The sequence below is a fragment of the Arvicanthis niloticus genome, chromosome 2 (genome assembly GCF_011762505.2).
Source record: "Arvicanthis niloticus isolate mArvNil1 chromosome 2, mArvNil1.pat.X, whole genome shotgun sequence".
NCBI classification, from domain to species: domain Eukaryota; kingdom Metazoa; phylum Chordata; class Mammalia; order Rodentia; family Muridae; genus Arvicanthis; species Arvicanthis niloticus.
In genome coordinates this window covers 76,238,881-76,260,359 of record NC_047659.1, presented here as the reverse complement: position 1 = coordinate 76,260,359, position 21,479 = coordinate 76,238,881, and the positions used below count along the sequence as shown (strand labels likewise).

The following is a 21,479-nucleotide window of genomic DNA, read 5'->3' as shown; positions in this document are numbered from 1 at the left end:
TTGGAAGTGAAGGTAGTGTGTCATTTGTTTCTAGTCTCTTTCAAAGATAAGGTGACTGGTGGTGTTGGGTAGTGAAGTAATTGTATCTTTTCCCTTAACCAGTAAAGGCAACTTAGTATTTAGCTTTACTTGAATGGCAAGCTATTTTTATTTTCTAAAATAACAGGAAATGCTGTTGAGTTTTTTTGTCTAGTACAGGTTTTTCACATTCATTACTGAATTAAATCATAAACCACTTTTAACTTCTGGTACTTTAGCTTATTACCAAGGTTTAACAGAAGCACTTCTTTTCAGTAAAAAGTGGTAATTATTCAGTGTGAGGTAGCTTTCCATGGCTATGATAAAAGAAAAACCTGAAAAAAAACCAGCTTAAGGGAAGAAAGATTTATTTTGGCTCAGTTTGAGTATGTGTTCATTTGGCTGCAATGCGGTGAACCATGACATGGGATGTGTAAAAAACAGCTGCTTATCATAGGGTAGTTGGGAAGAAGGAGAAGAAAAGAGGAAGGAATTGGGGACCCAACAAGTCCCACTTCCTTAGTTTGATGTAAATCTTAAATATTCAGATCATAAATGTATTTTTTTTCTTACGAAGTAGTTGCTGGGTTAAATTATAAGTAGGTCTAAAAAGCAAACCACATTTTCTAAGTTGCTTATGGGTGAACCTTTAAGCAACTTGTTTCTAAATTTAAATTGGCTTGTGATGATTCTCAGTTCAGAAAATATATATTTGATTCAGAATAAATTAAAATTTCCAGGTTCTACTGAACTGTTACAAGGGAATTACTGTGTTTGACCTACATGGGTCTCAAACTTAGCTGTGTAAAGAGTCACAGAGAGCATGATAAAGCACAGATGGCTGGAGCCCAGCATAGTGTTTGTGGTTTTAACAGGTCAGGTATAGGGTGGTGCCATGTTTTTTTTAATTTCTTAAAGTTTCCCTAGCTGATGTTGCTGGTTTGAGGGCTATACTTCAGGAACCACTGACTTAGAATAGCTGAGTCTTTGCTTTGTAGAGATTTGATAATATGTACTAGTGAACAGAGTTTCTATCTCATCTTTTCTTGATGATAATTTTGTCTTAGCACAGTGATCCTGTATTCTGTATGCTGATAAACCAACTGGAGCCTGGGGGTAGTTTTATATCTAAATGTAGAAAGTGTTACAGTGTGCTACAAAGAAACCATTTCAGTGGCTTCATTTGTTATATTCTCATTCCCTCCTTCCCCCATCCCCCACCCCTCTTTCAGGAACTTGTGACCAAAGAACTGGTCTGCGTTTTGAAATTCTGATAAAGTTTCTTGAGATTGTTGTACATATAACTCATGCACCTCTCCCCTAACAGTGAATAAATACATTTCTTGTAGCAATCCATCTCTCTTTTAAAAAAATGTTGGCTTCTCAAGTTAATATGGTTTGGGCATTTATATTCATGTTAATAATAGTTCAATTCCAAGTACCCACATAAAGGCACACAACCTTTTGTAACTCCAGTTCCAGGGATTGATGCTCTCTGTGGCCTTTGTGAGCACTGCACAGACACACATACAACATACCCATACACAAAATATAAGTAACAATGAAAAAATGTGTAACAGAAAAAAAATTACTAGATATAAATAAGCTGATCAAGTGTCCCCAGTTCAGAACTTTTATTATATACTGGGCCTGATATTTCAGTATCTTCTACATTTCTAAATTAAGAGAACGAGGTGAAAATATTTTAAACATTTAAAAGTATCTTTAAGTTATAATTAAAAGCAAATCGAACCTAGTTCTTACTTAAAGGAGAATGAAATGGGGCTGAGGCTAAAATAACTTAGTGCTAGAGTGGAATTTGGTGGTGCAAAAGCCCGTGCGTCAAGCCCCCCCCAACAAACTAAAAAGGATGGATGAGCCAGAGGCAAGTAACTAGCATTGTTTGACAGGGTGTTCTGTGGTAATTTAGGTATGTCTTTTGCACCTGGTAGTAGGCTTGCCAGATAATACAAAATTAATGATTTCCAGCCAGTGTGAAAGCTTACATTGTGGAATGGTTCATCTAAAAGCTCTTTTTATTAGCCTTTTATAGTCTAATGATTGTCTTCATTTAGCTACCTCCTGTATTACTAATTATTATTGGCTTTTAAAGTGGTTAGAAGGGTTGTATGAGCTCAAGTGTTTCTGTTGTAAAGAAACTTTGACTTAAACCTTACTGAGTTCCTACCTGGTTTCTGATGTTCTTATTGCTCTTTACCTGGGCTTTGCGTTTATTTGGTTTAACTTTATTGTCATTGTATGTGATTGTAATAATTTGAAATATTTTTCCTTTAAGTTGGATTTTTGTTTATTTTTTTACCCTCTAGTTCTTACAGTAGTGATTGAATTCTTGACACTGTTTCATTGTCTGACAGTTTCATTGTCTTTTGTGAGGGTGATCTTTAATAGTAAAAACCTGGAAACCTTTTAAGCTAGCTAGCTAGCTAGCTTTCTTTCTTTTCTTCCTTCCTTCCTTTCTCTTTCTTTCTTCTTTTCTTTTCTTTTCTTTTCTTTTCTTTTCTTTTCTTTTCTTTTCTTTTCTTTTCTTTTCTTTTTTTTTCCAGACAGGCTCTCTTTATGTAGCTCTGGCTGTTTTAGAACTGAGTATGTACACCAGGCTGACCTCAGGCTCATAGTTCTCTTGCCTCCCAGGTATTGGGATTAAAAGCATGTGCCACTATGCCTGGCTAAGTTTTCATCTTGACCAAAAAAAAGGATGATTTGACATCCTACTCAATTGCATAGACAAAGTGGAGGAGTGTGACCATGTAGCTTCATGGTGTTTAAAAGGTAAAATGGGACATACTTACTAGTGAGTAAGTTTATTAGGAGGTTAGCCTTTATGCCATCTATTTACATGAGTTCTTTGAAGGATGAATGGGAGAATAGACAGAAGCACATATATTTAGCTTTACAAATGTCCAGTATGTATGGCTGGGTAGAAAACTATTTTAACCATACCATGACCCTCACTCATGTCTTGCTTATATGATGGCATCTGTTTTTGAGTTCCTAAAGAATAAGCAATATTTTGTTGGTTTACATACTAGTCTGTGATTTAACAATGGTCAGTGTTTCAAGTTTACTATTACACTTTTGAGCTAGATAAATATATTAAGCTGGGGTACATCTAAAAATAAGGCAAAATTTGAAGTAAACTTTTAAATATTTATTTTAGGTTTTCTCGTTTGGCCTGGCTAAACTGATAAATATAATTACTCTCTTTTCTTTTATGTAGGGAAAACTTGATGATTACCAGGAACGAATGAATAAAGGGGAAAGGCTCAATCAAGACCAGCTGGTAATGATGTTACATCTTAATAATGGCTCAGTGCTTATTTTAAAACAATATTTTGTGGTTGTGTTTCTAATAAAAGTGTGCTCTGATTTGTCGTTTCAGGATGCTGTATCTAAGTACCAGGAAGTCACAAATAATTTGGAGTTTGCAAAGGAATTACAGAGGAGTTTCATGGCATTAAGTCAAGATGTAAGTAAAAATAATGTGTAAAATATTAAAAATTAAATTAGTGGAAACTTTATTTTTGGAGTTAGTCTCTACATTACTGTTGAGTTCTCTGCAAGGTGTAGAAATTGGATGAAATTATTAATAATTTGCCAATTCAGTGTAACTTTACCTCTCAGCACTTGAATTTAGGTCTTTAAATTTCCAATGCAGGAATACTGGGTATGGGGTTACACAGAAACCATAGTAATCAAGTGGTAGACACTTGGTTTAGGTCAGAACTTCAAGCTTGATGAACCCTTCTTTCTCCCTCACACTTCCTTTGCTTTTAAATAGTTTATTTTTTAAAAAGATATGCAGTTAATTTACTCTGATCCTTTGATATATTTTTCACAATAAGTGGATATCTTTTATTTTGTATCAAATAGTAGCTTTAGCCTAGTTCTAATCTACCTCATTTTTATACCTTTCCTACTTGATCTGATATGTCTCTCAAACTTGGTATAAAAGAAACCTTTGGGCTAGGGAGTTTGCTGAGTTGGTTAAAGTAAGGACCTGAATTAGATCCCAAGAACCCATATCTAAGCCAGGTGTGGAGGCACTTGGTTATAATCTCAGCTCTAGGGAGATGAAGACAGGCAGATCTCTGGGGCCATGGAGAGACCCTGTCTCAAAAAGGTACCTGAGGTATATGGTATCTCAGGAAGGATGTCTGAGGTCTTCCTGCCTCCAGATTTATGTGTGTGCATGTATTCACATGTATACACGTTGTATACACACAGAAACGTGTGGTTATTTCTTTTGGGTAGGTGTTCTTGTTTTTTTTTCACATTCCTACTTCTCTTCCTGTTTTCTGCCTCCAGCTACCTATGAAAGACCTTCCTCATTTAAACTGCTTCTCCCAACATTGAAAAGCTCATCCATTTCAGTAGACGACATTTTCACCTTGTAAGCTTATTTGCCCGTCCTAAATTAGACCCTAGCCCTGTTTATATACGTTTATTGCTGTGATACCATTTACCTCCTCTGCTGCCAATATAAATTATCTTATTACAATGTTCATTATTTCTTCACTCCTCTTTAAGTTTTAAAATTTTTAAAAAGATTTCTGTTTTATGGGCGTTTTCCCTACATGTGTGTCGGTGTACCACATGTGTGCATATTTTTGGAGACCAGAAAAGGGCTCAGATTCCCTGCAACTGGAATTACATACATATTGTAGTGTTGGGAATACGTACTATGAATGTTGGGAATAGAACCTGGGTCCTCTAGAAGAGTAGCCAGTGCTCTTTGAACCCTGAGCCAACTCTACAATCCCCAAACTAGAGGTTTTGTATGTCTATCTCCATTTTTGTTTGTTGTGTCAGTTTATCTTAGTTAGGCTTTAGATGGTGGGAAAGGATGAAGGAGAACAGTGCCATGACTCTTGGAAAGACTCTACCCTTCTCTATCCCTAAGCTGATGCTAACATGAAAGAGAAGGAGAGAAATACTTGACTTTGATACTGTTCTTTCAGCTTTTCAAGGGAAAAGATGGGGGTACTGAGGGGAAAAAGACATCCTTCATCTAACTTACATATGGTCTCCTTTCTCAGTATTCTTCATTCATGAAGACAGAATTTTTATTTATTATTTTTCAAGTACTGAACTCCTTTCTGATGTCATCAGTGATTGTTTGCAGCAAGGAGGAAGTGGTGGATTTTCGGCTTGTTTTTGCATAGAATGTACTTAGTTGGATTCTGTCTCGTGTTTATGTTCTTTGATAGATTCAGAAAACAATAAAGAAGACAGCACGTCGGGAACAGCTTATGAGAGAAGAAGCAGAACAGAAGCGCTTAAAAACTGTACTTGAGTTACAGTATGTATTGGATAAGCTGGGAGATGATGATGTGAGAACTGATCTGAAACAAGGTTTGAGTGGAGTGCCAATATTGTCTGAAGAGGAGTTGTCATTGTTGGATGAATTCTACAAGCTAGTAGACCCTGAGCGGGACATGAGTTTAAGGTATGATGGTATCTGGTAACAGAATCTTAAGAGATATTGCTCTCATTGTCAGTTGGTAGGTAATGTTTTCTTTGTTATTACAAGGTTAAATGAGCAGTATGAACATGCCTCCATTCACTTGTGGGATTTGCTGGAAGGGAAAGAAAAGCCTGTATGTGGAACAACCTGTGAGTATTGCAATTTTATATCTGATTTTATAGCTAGGAATCTTTAAAATACATTTTCTGTTTAAGGCATTTTGCAAGTATATAAATAACAGTTGGCATTTATTTCTATGCATTCTTTTTTTGGCATGCTTCAGTGACATTCTTTGTTTCTTTTTATGTTTGACACCTTGGGGCAAGACTTGTAGATGGCTTTTTTTCTGCCATGAAATACTTCCCTCTTATCTACCTCCTTCCTGTCAGCTTGTACAACAATTATACCAGGGAAGTTTTGGAGGTCTCAGCCTGACTAGGTCCAGTCTGTTATTTTTCACTGTGTAATTTTGTCCATTTTTTATCTTGATACCTCTTCTGGTAGACTAAAATTAGTGAACATGTACTGCCTTCTTATATTGTTTTAATTGATTATTTTTTTAAAGATTATTTCTAAGCTGGGTGTGGTGGTGTGCACCCTTTAATCCCAGCACTTGGGAGGCAAAGGCAGGAAGATCTCTGAGGTCAGCCTGGTCTACAGAGTGAGTTGCAGTAAAGCTCCTAAAAACCAGAGAGAGATATTTATTTCGAATTATTTATGAGAGAGAGAGAGAGAGAGAGAGAGAGAGAGAGAGTGTGTATGTGTATCTATCTATGTTAATATTCATGTAAGTGCAGGTACCTGAGAAAACCATAAGAGAGCATCAGATCCCTTGGATTTGGCATTTAGATGTTTGGGAGCCAAACCATGTTGAACTTTGGTCTTCTGTAAGAAAGAGCAGCAAGTGCTTTCAATCCCTGAGCCACTTTTCCAGTGCCCAACCACATGCCTAACGCATACAATATGTTCAACAGAAGTTTTTATTGAGTGAATAATCTGAGCTTTATTCCCTCCTTATTTGTTTAGTATAGTAGTTTAAGTAGGTTCCTTTTTCATCATGTTGTAATTTGTTTTATGTATTTGTGTTGTATTTGTGTATGTGGTTGTTTTACTAATATGATTGCCTTTTCTTATTGCTTTTGTAGAATATTAATTTTTTCAAATTTTTATTAAAAAAATTGTCAAATCAAATTGTCAGTGTAACATTGTAATGTCTCTTTTTTAGATAAAGCTCTAAAGGAAATTGTTGAGCGTGTTTTTCAGTCAAACTACTTTGACAGCACTCACAATCATCAAAATGGGTTGTGTGAGGAGGAAGAGGCAGCTTCAGCACCTACAGTGGAAGACCAGGTAGCTGAAGCTGGTAAGTATTTGGGTGGATATGAGTGTTAGTTTTGGTTCTGGCCTTAATTTCCTTTTCCTTTCTTATTCATTCATTCATATACACACACACACGCACACACACACATACATACACATATACATACACACACATATGTGTGTATGTGTATATATGTGTGTATGTGTATATGTATGTATGTATTTCAAATCTGTATACTCAAATACACTTTGAACATGGCAAAGTACATTCAGCAGTCCGAAGTATTTGAAACCCATCAGGTATCTTACAGGCCTTGATCACAGGTAACTCCCTTGCCTACTTAGTATTTTTTGATAAGTATGGGTTAGGGTCAATTGTAAGGATTTTTGTCTGACTTACTTTACTTCTCACCATACTAACATACAGTATGATAATGAGAATTTCTTTTTTTATAATGCATATATAGAACTCTATGGCTTGAACTGTAACCTCCTTATTGGCTAGGGAGTCTTTGTAGTTCATGTTTAGCATCTTAATTAACACTAGTATGACTAGACAGCCCGAGTACTTCCATGATAATTAAGTTGATGAGTAAGATTGAATACACTTGGATACTACAAAAATTTTGTGATAGTTCATAAAGTATGAGTTCAGAACTGGATTGCTTAAGGTAAAAACATGACACCAGCTATCTAACTTGGGGTAATTACTGCAAACTTTTATACCCCAAGTTTCCATTTAGTGTGTGAGTAAGGCACATGGTAAGCACTGCTCTCCAAGTGCTGCTCTGCTGAAGCCAGAGGGAAGGCACTTTTTGTGGTTTTACTTTTTCTGCTTTTACTAATAGATGGAGAGTTTATTGTTGTTTTTTCCTTCCTTTAGACAGTCTTAGAATTTAGCTCCCTCAGGCTTGGAACTCATAGAGATCTGCCTGCCTCTGCCTACTGAGTGTTAGTTAAGTTTAAAGGTGTGCATCAAGTTGGGCATGGTGGCACATGCCTTTACAATTCCACTACACAGGAGGCAGAGGTAAGTAGAGCTCCTAAGTGTGTGGCCTGTCTGGTCTACAGAGTGAGTTACTCCAATCTAGGAGTTTATTTTCATCATGCCTGCTATAGAAACTACTGTTAATGCTAAAGTGACTCATTCATTCTGGAACAAAGTAAAGAAAGAAACTTAGAAATGTAGTTACTGACTAAAAATGGGAAAGGGTAAGAATTTATCAGTAATATATTCAGATTATGTGATTATGTAATGATAATGTTGCTTTAGAGTTTAAGTAGAATTGATACCATTAAAACTTGTACTTTTTTGGAGTATCATCTACAAGCAGAATTTTTTTCCCTCTGCCTCTCTACTCCCTCCCTCCCTCCCTCCCTCCCTCCCTCCTGCAGACTTTTTTCTTAAGAGCAATTTTAGGTTCATAGGCAAATGAACATAAGAGGGGTTAAGAACACTGGTTACTCCTGCAGAGGACCAGAGTTTGATTCTAAGCAATCCACAGAGTGCCTCACAGCATTTGCATCCTCTTCTGGCCTCTGTGGATACACTACATATGCCTGGTACACAGGCATACATAGATGCATAACATCTATTTATATAACAAAGTTTTTAAATTGTTTTTCCTTTTCAATTGCACAACTTCCTTATTGCAACATTCCTGTTAGAGGTACATTTGTAGTTGACAAGCCTAATATATTTTCACGTGTGCGTGTGTCCGTCTGTCTGTCTCTCCCTCCCCTCTTTGGCTCCTTGTACATTTTGTGTATTTATATAACTGGTTTCCACTGTTATAGTTTCCCTGACCTAAATAAATCTTTTCTGCTATATTTCCTTTTTAACTCTAGAACCTGAACCAACGGAAGAATACACAGAGCAAAGTGAGGTTGAATCAACAGAGGTACGATTTCTTATAAAAGTTTAGTACTACCTTTACCTTTCTACCTTTCCAACAGACATCCCAAACAGTGACTTTTCTTTTTAGTATGTCAATAGGCAGTTCATGGCAGAAACACAGTTCAGCAGTGGTGAGAAGGAGCAAGTGGATGAGTGGGCAGTTGAAACAGTTGAGGTAAAAGTTCTTTGTATTGTGAGGTTAATATCTTTTGACTTTAGTGATTTCTAGCTATCCTGAGGGAAAAAACAGGTGGTTAGTCTTTTGTGTTATTGACACATTAGTTATAATAAACATCACATAATATTTAGTGTTTGGGGAAGCAGCCATGATAATATTTTCTTTTCTCTCTATTCTATTTTAGGTTGTAAACTCACTTCAGCAGCAACCTCAGGCTGCATCTCCTTCAGTACCAGAGCCCCACTCTTTGACTCCAGTGGCTCAGTCAGATCCACTCGTGAGAAGACAGCGTGTACAAGATCTTATGGCACAAATGCAAGGGCCCTATAATTTCATACAGGTAGGTATATTTTAGTAAAGCACCATTAATAGTAAATTTAAATGTATGTTGTTTGATGTAATTCAGTTATATCCTGACTTGTAGGATTCAATGTTGGATTTTGAAAATCAGACGCTTGATCCTGCCATTGTATCAGCACAACCTATGAACCCTACCCAAAACATGGATATGCCTCAGCTGGTTTGCCCCCAGGGTTAGTAATGATGATTTTAAAAGTTTTAATTTTTTAGGAGAAAAAAATGTGTGTGCATGTGTTTTCATATGTGGTATATGAAACTTAGAAGTACCAATGTCTTCTCCTATGTGGGTTCTGAGGAACAAACTTGGGTCATCAGGCTTGGTGGGACATGCTGCTTTTGTACCCTCTGGACCATCTTATTACCTTCCAAAGTCTGTGTTTTTAGCCTATCCTAGCTTAGCAATAATTTTTTTATGAGAGGAAATATAAGACTCAGTATAGACTTCAGAGGTTTTGAAAGTTAATTTTGCCCATTTTTTAATCCTTTGTTTTGAGTCCTTTAATTTGATGTAAAATGTTGTCCTGTAAGAACTTAACAACTAGTTTTATCATTTCTTACAACATTTTTATTGGCATAGATATACAGAATTGATGACTTTTCACACACGGAACACAGCAGCATCTAAATGTAAAGTTACCAGTGCTGCAGAGATCTATATTCTATGTTCTCTTTTATTTATAAATTACCTTCTCCATCTCCACGAATCAACCTCTCTTTTGATACTCTTAATTAGTTTTAACAGTTGTTACAGTTTGTGATAGTGTTAAGTTAGTGTTAAATTTTGTGTGGCATATTAATTTTTTTTTAATACTATAAACAAAGATTTCTTTAAGATTTATTTTATTTATATGAGTACATTGTAGCTGTCAGACACACCAGAAGAGGGCATCAGATCCCATTATAGATGGTTGTGAGCCACCATGTGGTTGGGGATTGAACTCAGTGCCTCTGAAAGAGCCATCTCTCAAAACCCTTTTTTAAAAAGTTTGATTATGTTTATGAGTCTGTGGGCATATGCATGTGAATTCAGATGTTCTTGGAGGTTATAGGACTATCCCTTAGAAATGGGGTTTAAGTGAGATGCTTGGAGGGCTGTGAGATGCTTGCAGCTCTTGAGGGAGAATTTTTGATCCCCCTATGAAAGGGATACATGAAAGGAAGAGATGCACAAGATATTCAATTCTTTATCATTGAAGTAGCAAATAAGAATCAATGAGTTGTATTGAGTGGATCTTCTCTATAGGACCATTAGCAATTTTGGTCTTGCTCTTCCCACCAGAACATATCAATGTGTAGTGTAAAGAAACATGAAATCTAATGTTTGGGTGCCTGCAGAGGCCAGAGAGGGTGTTGGATCACATGAAGTTGGAGTTACAGGTGGTTGTGAGCCCACCTGCTGGGGATACTGAAAGTCAAACTCTGGTCCTTTGGAAGAGAAGCTAGTGCTTTTACCTGATGGGCCATCACCCCAGGACCAGATTTTGAGGTTACTAGGGGATTTGAAATCAGACTCTTAACAATCACGAAATCCTAACTTCCAGACCATGTGGGATTGTGCTACTTTCAGAGGTAGAATGTCTTGAAAGTAACTGGCACTGGTTGTTACCTGTGCTAATTTTAAAGCTGAAATCTTAGACATAGTCTGCAATTTTTTTCTTGCTATAAAGATGCTCATTAATCACTTAGTTACAGAAATTTGCCCATTACACTATGTATTATTTAGATAATTAAGAAATTGGATTTTCTCTGAAGAAATTTGATTTTGTGTAACAGTTTTCTTAATATTGTAGTTCATTCTGAATCTAGACTTGCCCAATCTAATCAAGTTCCTGTACAACCAGAAGCCACACAGGTAAGAATAAATAAGAGTATTCATTAGGTTTGTTATTTAAGATTCTTTCTTAGTCAGTGATTCATTCATTGGTCAGTTTTCAAGTGTTCAGTTATAAATTCATTGGCAATTGGTAGTTATTAGTACTTACTTTCATGCTTGTATTTGCTTTTCTTTTGGTAACTAAAATTTTTTAGGCTTAGACCTTTTCTAAGAACTTTTTGTTTTTGACATTCTTGCATTAAAACAAAACAATTGTATTTAAAACAGCTATTTTACAAGTTAGGGATTTATACTTACTAGACAAAGGTTTAATTTTGAGATTTAAATAGCCATATATTTTGCAATTGTTAAGTATTTGTTTTGAGAATAAGTCTAAACATGTAGCCCTTATTGGCCTGAAATTTGCTATATAGAGTTTGATCTCACTGCCACCTCCCACCCTGCTCTACTCACCCCCCCCCTTTCTGGGATTAAAGGTGTATGCAACCTATCCAGCAAATAATGTATAAAATCTTATAGTTTCAAAATGAAAAGAGAAATTCTCTTTCCCTTAACAAAAATGTCTTTGCATCTGTATTAGGGTTGGTATAGTTTGTTTGTCTTTAATTTTGTTAGAAGAAAATAAGCTTTGGGGTTTTTATTTCTGTTAGGTTCCTTTAGTTTCTTCCACAAGTGAGGGGTATACAGCATCTCAACCCTTGTACCAGCCGTCTCATGCTACAGAGCAGCGGCCACAAAAGGAGCCCATTGATCAGATTCAGGCAAGTTCTGTTACCAAGCATGAATTGGCATGGTACTTTATAAATGTGATTCTTTTTGATCCTATTTTACTTTCATAAAAGTTTTATTTATTACCGTGTATAAATTAGACTTAGTTTACCACTAAAATACATTTGTTTGCTTTGTGTTTAGGCAACAATATCTTTAAATACAGACCAGACTACAGCATCATCATCCCTTCCTGCTGCTTCTCAGCCTCAAGTGTTCCAGGCTGGGACAAGTAAACCTTTGCATAGCAGTGGAATCAATGTAAATGCAGCTCCATTCCAATCCATGCAGACGGTGAGCAGTTAACATTTTCTAGTGTGTACTAGGAATCACGCTGAGTGGAGCTGAGCTGGAGCTTGTAATGATGTGTTATCTTTACTGATCACTAAACTGTGTTTCTTAGGCTTCTCAGTGATGTGTTTGAGCCTTATGCTTCACTCATTTATATATTTTAGCTTTACTTCAAAGGTTAGAAGATTTAACCAAGTTTAAACAAAAGAGCTAGAGAGGGAGGTCAGTGGGAAGGGTCTTGCTACCAAGTCTGTTATCCTACCTAAGTATAATCCTTGCAACTCACATGGTAGAGGAAAACTGAATTCTGAAAGTTGTCCTCTGACCTCCACATGTGCAGTGTATGTACATAAACACACACTACATTTTTAAAACAAAAACAAAATGTATAATACAGTACTTGTGGAATTATAACCTAGTTATATAATTGTTGATATTTTGCACTTTTAGCTTAATCTTTATTTTACTCAGATGTTTGAAAGTAAATTTTAGATGTTATATACTTCACTGGTTTATAAGTAATTATCTTTAAATTGTATAATTTCTAGAAAAAGTATTATAACCTAGAATGCAGTTGAATTAGTACACAAAGGAATGCCTGAAGGATTAAGTACTTAAGACTTCATTAATATATTAATAAGAGTAAAAGTTAAGTGAGTTAACATGGTATCTCATCAAGAAGTTAGTGGTATACATGAAACATTTTTTTGTTTGTAATGTGTGTTTTCTTTTTTTGGGTTTTTAAGTTACATTTGAAGGGAAGGCTGAACTGAGATATTCGAGTCTAAACCAAAAATAAAGACATGAACAAATCATTCATTTACTTGGTTTGTTACAGGTGTTTAATATGAATGCTCCAGTTCCTCCTGTTAATGAACCAGAAACTTTAAAACAACAGAATCAGTACCAGGCCAGTTATAACCAGAGTTTTTCCAGTCAGCCTCACCAAGTGGAACAAACAGAGCTTCAACAAGATCAGCTGCAAACTGGTAAGAAGGCCAGGGTGACTTTCTTTTCATTCCTTTATTTTGTTTTTTAAGATTGTAATACAATGAGATTATAACGCGATTTTTCTGAAACTTCCCATGTATGCCCCCCCTTTCAAATTCATTGCCTACATTTTCTTTTCTTTAAATGTGTATATATTCCTAAATACATATTACAACCTCATCAGTCTATATAATGTTAATTGTACATATGTTTTTAGGGATGACCATTTGGTATTGGATAATCAATTGTGCTCTTTGCTAAGAAAGACTGGTTCTCCTGCTTTCTACATTCCTTGGTTTTCTCTAGCTCTTGCCTAGGTTGAGGCCTCATGGGTCCCCCCCCCCCCCCATTCTCTTTATGATATCTTGGTGCTATGGTACCTTTGCTCAGGTCATATTTAGGCATCCATATTTAGACTTCATACTTGTATTGTAGCTTCTGATGCTTCTAGGAGACAGAATGTGAAAGCAAAGTGCATGATCTTCTGTCTCAACAATCTTACCTCCTCTTCTGCAATAATCCTGAACCTTAGGAGCCAGGAGAGTTGCACTGTAGATGATTCAATTAGGACTGTTTTGCATTTTGGTTGGTTGTGGTTTTAATGATCTCCATTGGAAAGAAAAGTTTCCTTATTAAGGATGAGGACTACAATTGTCTGTCTAGACACTGAGGAAAGAGATTTTCAGTCTTTCTAAAATTTTAGTTACTATATTTTGTGTGTGTGTGTGTGTGGGGGGGTTAGGTAGGTAGGTAGGTTGGTAGAGGTAGGTGTGTTGTATACATGCCACAGCAATACTTCTGTACCAAGTTCTTTTATCTGCTCAGCCATCTCATACTTTTTGATAGTATTAGGGAAGTTTACATTTTATTTAGAGTGGCTGTCCCCAAGAGTTTTTTGTACTATAACCAGTTAATGTTACAATTTTGCTGGAATTGAATTTGTTACTGAATTATAGAAGCTTTTGACTGTTCATTGTTTATATAGCTTACTGCCATGATACTTGGCAGTAGGAGGTTGGGTTGATTCTTAATAGTGCAATATAGTGTTGGGGAAAACACACACAGTGACTGTAATTGGTGGACCAGATTGAAATCCTTTTTGACCTGTAAGGTCATAATTTAGAATATTTTCATACATACATACATTATGCACTAATACACACAGGCAAAAGACTCATTCTCATAAAAATGTAAAGGCCTTGTAAAAAAAAAGTAAGGCTTTAATTTGTTGATGTACACATTTGTTCCACAGCATGCACATGGCTTCTAGAGGACAGCTGTGGAGGTCTCTACTTCATGTCAATGTGGGTCACAGGCTTGCAATTTCTTGAATTTATACATTTGCATTTGTCGCCTTTTTTTTTTTTTTTTTTTTTTTTTTTTTGGTTTTTGGAGACAGGGTTTCTCTGTGTAGCCCTGGCTGTCTTGGAACTCACTCTGTGTAGACCAGGCTGGCCTTGAACTCAGAAATCCGCCTGCCTCTGCCTCCCAAGTGCTGGGATTAAAGGTGTGTGCCACCACTGCCCGGCTCATTTGTCGCTTTTTGACTTTCATGTCTATATGCAAATGCCACGTCAATATTTATTTTCATCACTCCAAATATAGCTTACTCGTGGTCACTCATTCTATGTCATCTTTCTTTTAGAGTAGTAAAGTGTCTACGTGGACAATTCTGGTAATTTGTTTCTAGAAAACTTGGTGTGTTCTCAGCCTTGCATTAATTTGAATAAAATCTAGTTAACTTGTTCCTACATGGAAACAACACAAAAGATCTAGAAAAGAATCTTCTTTTTTCTTTCCCTTTCCCTTTCCCATGTCATTCATTCTCTCTTTAGAAACAGGGTCTGATTATGCCTGGAACTTGCTGTGTAAAACTGGCCGGCCTGGAATACACAGGTCTGAATTCTGAGTCTAAAGGCATGCCTAATGTGTGTGCCTTCTTAGAACTAGCCCTTCCAGTAGGTTGAACGCCAGTGTGAGTACCTTTAGCGTCTTCTAAGTTGGCTGTACTTGTCATTTTAGATAGGTACCAAAGGCTGCTAAGCTGAAAGCCTCTAATGTTTCAGTTAGTGAAATAACTGTAAGAAAACTTGATTATTAAGGTTGTTTACAATGAAAAATAATGACATATACACTGTTTGATTTATCAGTCTTGTGAATTATGGAATCTAATTTTGCTAAAAGGGCAATTATTCTCAACAGGTGTTAGTAATATAGAGCCTTTTTGAATTTTATGTGTGGAAGAATTGTATGCTCTGCTTTTAAAGGTTTATTTAGAATTACTATTGGGGAAATGATCCAATAACTCAATCTTATAGGTGGGTAGGGGAGGAAAAGGGACTGTTATAATTTCCTATTACTAGGCAAATTTATTCAAATAACTGAACTTTAAGAATAGAGTACAGGAGCTAGGCAGTGGTGGAACATGTCTTTAATCCCAGCATTCGGGAGGCAGTGGCAGGTGGATCTCTCGCCAGCCTGGTCTTCAGAGCTAATTTTATGACAGCTAGGGCTACACAGAGAGAAACCTATCTTGAAAAACAAACAAAAAAAGAAAGAAAGAATACAGTGTAGAACATTTTGTATAGTTCAGGAAGCATGTGGGAGAAAGAATGGTAAGTAATTCTTTGTTTATGTATATAAACCTTTCTTTTAACAGTGGTTGGCACTTACCATGGATCCCAGGACCAGCCTCACCAAGTACCTGGTAACCACCAGCAGCCCCCCCAGCAGAACACTGGCTTTCCACGTAGCAGTCAGCCTTATTACAACAGTCGTGGTGTATCTCGAGGAGGGTCTCGTGGTGCCAGAGGCTTGATGAATGGATATAGGGGCCCTGCCAATGGATTTAGAGGTAAACAAATAATAAGGCAACTTCTGATTAATTTTTGCAGTTTCAAGTCTTTCCTGATTTGTAAAATGAGAAGTATATATTATGATATATATGATAAGTATATATCATGATATTTGGGAAAGTTACTTCTCTGCATTGTCCTCTTAATATATAATTTAAACATTTGAAGTGTGTGCTGAATGTATGTCCCCTGAGACTCAGATTTTCCTGTCTGTCTCCTGAGTGCTGAAATTAAAGGCCTGTGTCACCTTATTGCCTAGCTTACTTTGTCAGTTTTTTAAATGACGAAACTGGGAGAGAAAAGATCGAGTCGCTATACATGCATTTATTTATAAGTTTGTCTGAGTTAACAGGTTTTGTTTTGTTTTGTTTTGAGACAGGGTTTCTCTGTATAGCCCTGGCTGTCCTGGAACTCACTCTGTAGACCAGACTGGCCTTGAACTCAGAAATCCGCCTGCCTCTGCCTCCCAAGTGCTGGGATTAAAGGCGTGCACCACCACTGCTTGGTCTTAGTTAACAGTTTAAGGATTCTGTGTGTGTGTGTTTGTGTGCATGCATGTGCGTGCACAAAAATGTCATCCTCTAAGACAAATAGTACATAGACATTGATAAACAGATTGGATCAAGGCAGGGAATTCAAAATTAGTTTGAATTACTAGTGTGGCTTACAGTTTTTTTTTTACTCTTTAAGAAAGCAGAGTTTTTCTTAAGGAAAAGTAAATTATTTTCTCATTCTATATTCTAGGAGGATATGATGGTTACCGCCCTTCATTCTCGAACACTCCAAACAGTGGTTATACACAGTCTCAGTTCAGTGCTCCCCGGGACTACTCTGGCTACCAGCGGGTATGTAAATATGGGGTAACTAACTTATTTGGGGTTAGTTTTGTCATGTCCAACATGCATTCTTATAAAATATGACTTTGGCATTTTGTTTGTTTACTTGTTTTTGTTTTTTTTTCTCTTTAAACATTTATTATAGATCGCCACTTAATGTAGTTTGCTTAGAGTGACCTTCAAAACAGAACTATGTGTATACTTGAGCTTAAGGGAAGCTCTGTAAGAATAACTTAGCTCTAATACATTGGTGTCTAGGATTTATGTATTCTGCTAGTGGTAAACTATCAGACTAGATATAGTTAACCAAACTACCTTTCCTTTCACAACTAACTAGCTTGTCTTTCAGGATGGATATCAGCAGAATTTCAAGCGAGGCTCTGGGCAGAGTGGACCACGGGGAGCCCCACGAGGTAATATTTTGTGGTGGTGATCCTAGCTCCTATGTGGAGCTTCTGTTCTGGCCTTGGAAGAACTGTTCATAGTCCGCATGTAGGTTACATGTTAGGAGTACATTTATCTTTTCCAGACTTGTTGCTAAAGATTAAATGAAATGCTCTGTTTCTAAAACTTCATCTTGAATCCAAATTTTAATTTTTGAATGACTTTCCCTGTTACTGTCTTGAAAATCAGAACATTTCTCTGCCTCAGAAAAGCGTTTTTCCAACTGGAAATTTATTTTTCAGGTCTTAAAACCTGCTAAATGTTTTTAGGAAGTACTTACTGAAACTTTTTGTAAGACATTTTTGGAACGAGCTTGAACATTTATATAAATTTATTACCCTCTTTGATTTTTGAAACATGCATATTATATTTTAGTCTGAGAAGCCTTTCAAATGGCCAGATAAGCCACAGTTATATCTAGAGAACCATTTAGAATTGACATAACTAATTGGAATTTGAACACTTAGGACCAGTGTTAGTGATCTAAATACCAACATATTTCTGATGTTTAAACAGATTTCCCAAATTCTTAGGAACTTGATGCTATTAAAATTAAGGATGACAAGCTTAAGAGTCTTTTGCTTCATTTGTCATTCAAGTACTGGAAAATAATTTCTTACATGGGCAGGAAGTTAATCCGTTGAACAATTACAGGTAGCCTTTCATGTAATCTGAAGTTCTAAATGGTTCTCTGATTGAAGGAGGTTAAAGAATTAGGTTTCTTATAGTTATTGGCTGGCCATGACATGTATAAAATGTATATTAAGGAGGAATTATAAAGTACTTTAATTTGAATGCTAGTGGCAATTGACCATTAAGAAAGTACTTTAAAACAAAAGGTTAATGGGTCATCTGGGAAATACTGATTTGAAGTATCAAAGATTTTTTGCATGTGAATGTGGGTTATGTTCTATCCCACCTTTGTAGCATATTCTATGAAAGTTGAGTTAAATGATAGCTAAAATATCTGTTTTAACAGCATGTAAAAAGTTATTTTACCTGTTACAAGTCATTATACAATTTTGAATGTTATGTAGTTTCTTTTTAACAGTTTAGGTAAAAAGGTCTGTTTTCATTCTGGTGCTTTTATTAATTTTGATAGTATGATGTTACTTACTATTGAAATGTAAGCTAGCGTGTACATTAGAATGTAAGCTCCACAAGAGCAGGTACCTTGTTTGTCTTCACTGCTGTATCTATTCCCAACGCCTCATGACAGTGCCTGGCACATAGTAGGCACTCAATAAATACTTGTTGAATGAATGAATGAATGAGTACTGGTGGAATACTCCATTAGCTCTACGCTTCTTTTAGCTAGAGAACATGAGCAAATTTGCACATGACAACTCCAAGGACAGGTGAAACTTGAACACTGAAGAATTGGCCTCTTAAGCCTAATAATGTGCTGACAAGCTGCCCACATGCTTCTTGACTTCAGATGAAAGTCTGCTTGAAGGCAAAACAAATAATACTTGAAAGAAAAATCAAATGCCATTTTTGTCTTCTAGGTCGTGGAGGGCCCCCAAGACCCAACAGAGGGATGCCGCAAATGAACACTCAGCAAGTGAATTAATGTGATACACAGGATTATGTTTAATCGCCAAAAACACACTGGCCAGTGTACCATAATATGTTACCAGAAGAGTTATTATCTATTTGTTCTCCCTTTCAGGAAACTTATTGTAAAGGGACTGTTTTCATCCCATAAAGACAGGACTGCAATTGTCAGCTTTATATTACCTGGATATGGAAGGAAACTATTTTTATTCTGCATGTTCTGTCCTAAGCGTCATCTTGAGCCTTGCACACGATACTCAGATTCCTCATCCTTGCTTAGGAGTAAAACATATACTTATGGGGTTATAATATCTCCATAGTTAGTTGAAGTTGCTTGGAAAAAAAATGCAAGATTGACTTTTTGACATTGGATAAAAATCTCCAATCAGCCCTAGAATTATTCAGTGGTAATTGACAAAGTTTTAAAGCATTTTCCTTGAAAGGAAAATGGAAGGAGTGGAGTGTGGTTTAGCAAAATGACTGCATTTCACAGCTTTTCCCATTAAATTGGAGCATCGACAGATTAAAAGCATACCAAATTATGCATGGGTCCCTAACCATACAAGTGAGGCTGGCTACCAGCCTTGACATAGCACTCACTAGTCTTCTGGCCAAACAACTGTGATTAAAAAACACTTGTAAATTGCTCTTTAGTAGTGGATACTGTATAAGACAAAGCCAAAGTGCAAATCAGGCTTTGATTGGCTCTTCTGGAAAGTATGCATCAAATACGGGGTATAATCTGGACAGGCTGCTTCTGTGCTCAATGTGAACTACTAGATACCTTTCGAACACTTAACAGTTTCTCCGAACAATGACTTACATGAGGATTGGTCCTGTTTGTCATTCCTCACGATAATGTGCATTGTCATCACTAATCCTTGGATCTTGCTGTATTGTTACTCAAATTGGTAATAGGTACTGATGAAAATCTCTAATGGATGGATAATCATAACACTTTTGGTCACATGTTTTTCTCCTGCAGCCTGAAAGTTCTTAAAGAAAAAGATATCAAATGCCTGCTGCTACCACCCTTTCAAATTGCTATCTTTCAAAAAGCACCAGTATGTGTTTTAGATTCTTTTCCCTGTTTTAGGGAAATGACAGATAGTAGTTTCAGTTCTGATGGTATAAGCAAAACAAATAAAACATGTTTCTAAAAGTTGTATCTTGAAACACTGGTGTTCAACAGCTAGCAGCTAAAGTGATTCACCCCATGCATCGTTAGTGTCACAGACTTTGTGGTTATGTCTAGTAGCTGTTCTGAAGTATTTTCATTTATCTTTTGTCTAATTTAACCCTAATTGAATTCTCTCCTTTTCTCAAGGAGACACTTGTGTTCAAAGTGTTGATTCTTTGCCTTAGGTGCATAGAGAGAGTATCCAGTTTGATGGAGACACAAAGGTTAGCAGTGACTTAGCCATATGTTCTGTGTTGGAATTTGTGCTAGCAGTTTAAGCACTAGCGCTGTGTGCCTATGAACTGAATGCTGCTTGTCCCATTCCATTATACGTCATGGAGAATTAATTCCACTTGTTAAAGCAAAGGCTACTTACTTAACTAAGTTAATGTTATTTTCTGTACAGAAATTAAATTTTACTTTTAGCCTTTTGCAAACTTTTTTTCCAAGCCGGTAATCAGCTACTCAAAACAACAATTATTCTCAGCTATTCATCATTAGACAACTGGAGGTTTTGCTGGTTTTGTAGCCTACTAAAACTGCTTAGGCTGTTGAACATTCCACATTCAAAAGTTTTGTAGGGTGGTGGATAATGGGGAAGCTTCAATGTTTATTTTAAAATAAATAAAGTAAGTTCTTGACTTTTCTCATGTGTGGTTATGGTACATCATATTGAAAGGGTTATCTGTTTGCTTTTGCCAAGAATATTTTGCCAGCACCTACACTTGTGTGCTTTAAATGACAACTGCCTGGGATGTACCACAACCATATGTTAGTTGTATTTTATTGGGATTGATGAAACATTTATGGCTTATTGGGTAATCCCTAGATGGTGTGTTATGTTTAGAATGTAATTCTATGATATTCAGAAAGCAAAATTGAAGAAAATAAGTTTAGTATAGAATGTGAATTTTGAAGTGAATATGGAGAATGTCTTACGTTTCAGCCTTCTACCCAAGGTATAGGGCAGAATGTGTAAAAGTATTTGCAGTTTGATGACCTCTTTATTTTTTTAAGTTGCCTATTCATTTCAAGAGCAACATATAATTAGGTATTATTCTACCATTGCAGTTCCAGCACACAGAACTTTTTAATGTCTCAATTCAGACTATTTTAAAAGGAAGTTTTCACTGGTCAGAGAACTACTAAAGTAGTTTGGTTAAGATCTGAGTCTTTGTTACTCAGTATCTTGTATAATATGCAAATGTTTGTCTAGATGCAGAAGACCGTTTGTTTGGTCAAGTGTGTATTTTACCAGAGTACAGGGAACTGATGGTCCTACCTGTCTCAGTGTAGTAAGACTATAAAATGTTTTGTACATGCACAATTAACAGTATGTGTAGATACCACATGTATAATGAAATGCCCCTCCCTTCCACCCTTTTTAAGGCAGCATGCCATTGATTACTTTTTGCTTAGGGCCATTTTATTACTAGGGCCCTCATATTCCTAAAAAGAGATGATTT

General features: G+C 36.3%; 1 protein-coding gene across 3 annotated transcripts in view; it reads left to right on the top strand.

The window, feature by feature from the left end:
• The window catches only part of Caprin1 (cell cycle associated protein 1), a 30,860-nt gene extending 10,201 nt beyond the window's left edge, over window positions 1-20,659 (top strand). For 2 of the 3 annotated variants that reach the window (XM_034496221.2, XM_034496222.2), the window contains 17 exons: window positions 3,257-3,319; window positions 3,419-3,505; window positions 5,247-5,485; window positions 5,570-5,652; window positions 6,729-6,866; window positions 8,672-8,724; window positions 8,809-8,895; window positions 9,083-9,238; window positions 9,323-9,431; window positions 11,049-11,110; window positions 11,743-11,853; window positions 12,005-12,154; window positions 12,990-13,140; window positions 15,801-15,995; window positions 16,741-16,841; window positions 17,182-17,245; window positions 18,785-20,659. In XM_034496221.2, the coding sequence (XP_034352112.1) occupies window positions 3,257-3,319; window positions 3,419-3,505; window positions 5,247-5,485; window positions 5,570-5,652; window positions 6,729-6,866; window positions 8,672-8,724; window positions 8,809-8,895; window positions 9,083-9,238; window positions 9,323-9,431; window positions 11,049-11,110; window positions 11,743-11,853; window positions 12,005-12,154; window positions 12,990-13,140; window positions 15,801-15,995; window positions 16,741-16,841; window positions 17,182-17,245; window positions 18,785-18,849 (1,914 nt within the window). In that variant the 3' untranslated portion in view covers window positions 18,850-20,659. The remainder of the gene's footprint in view (window positions 1-3,256; window positions 3,320-3,418; window positions 3,506-5,246; window positions 5,486-5,569; window positions 5,653-6,728; window positions 6,867-8,671; window positions 8,725-8,808; window positions 8,896-9,082; window positions 9,239-9,322; window positions 9,432-11,048; window positions 11,111-11,742; window positions 11,854-12,004; window positions 12,155-12,989; window positions 13,141-15,800; window positions 15,996-16,740; window positions 16,842-17,181; window positions 17,246-18,784) is intronic. The other variant, XM_034496223.2, reaches the window with a different exon arrangement.
• The last annotated feature ends 820 nt before the right edge of the window (window positions 20,660-21,479 follow it).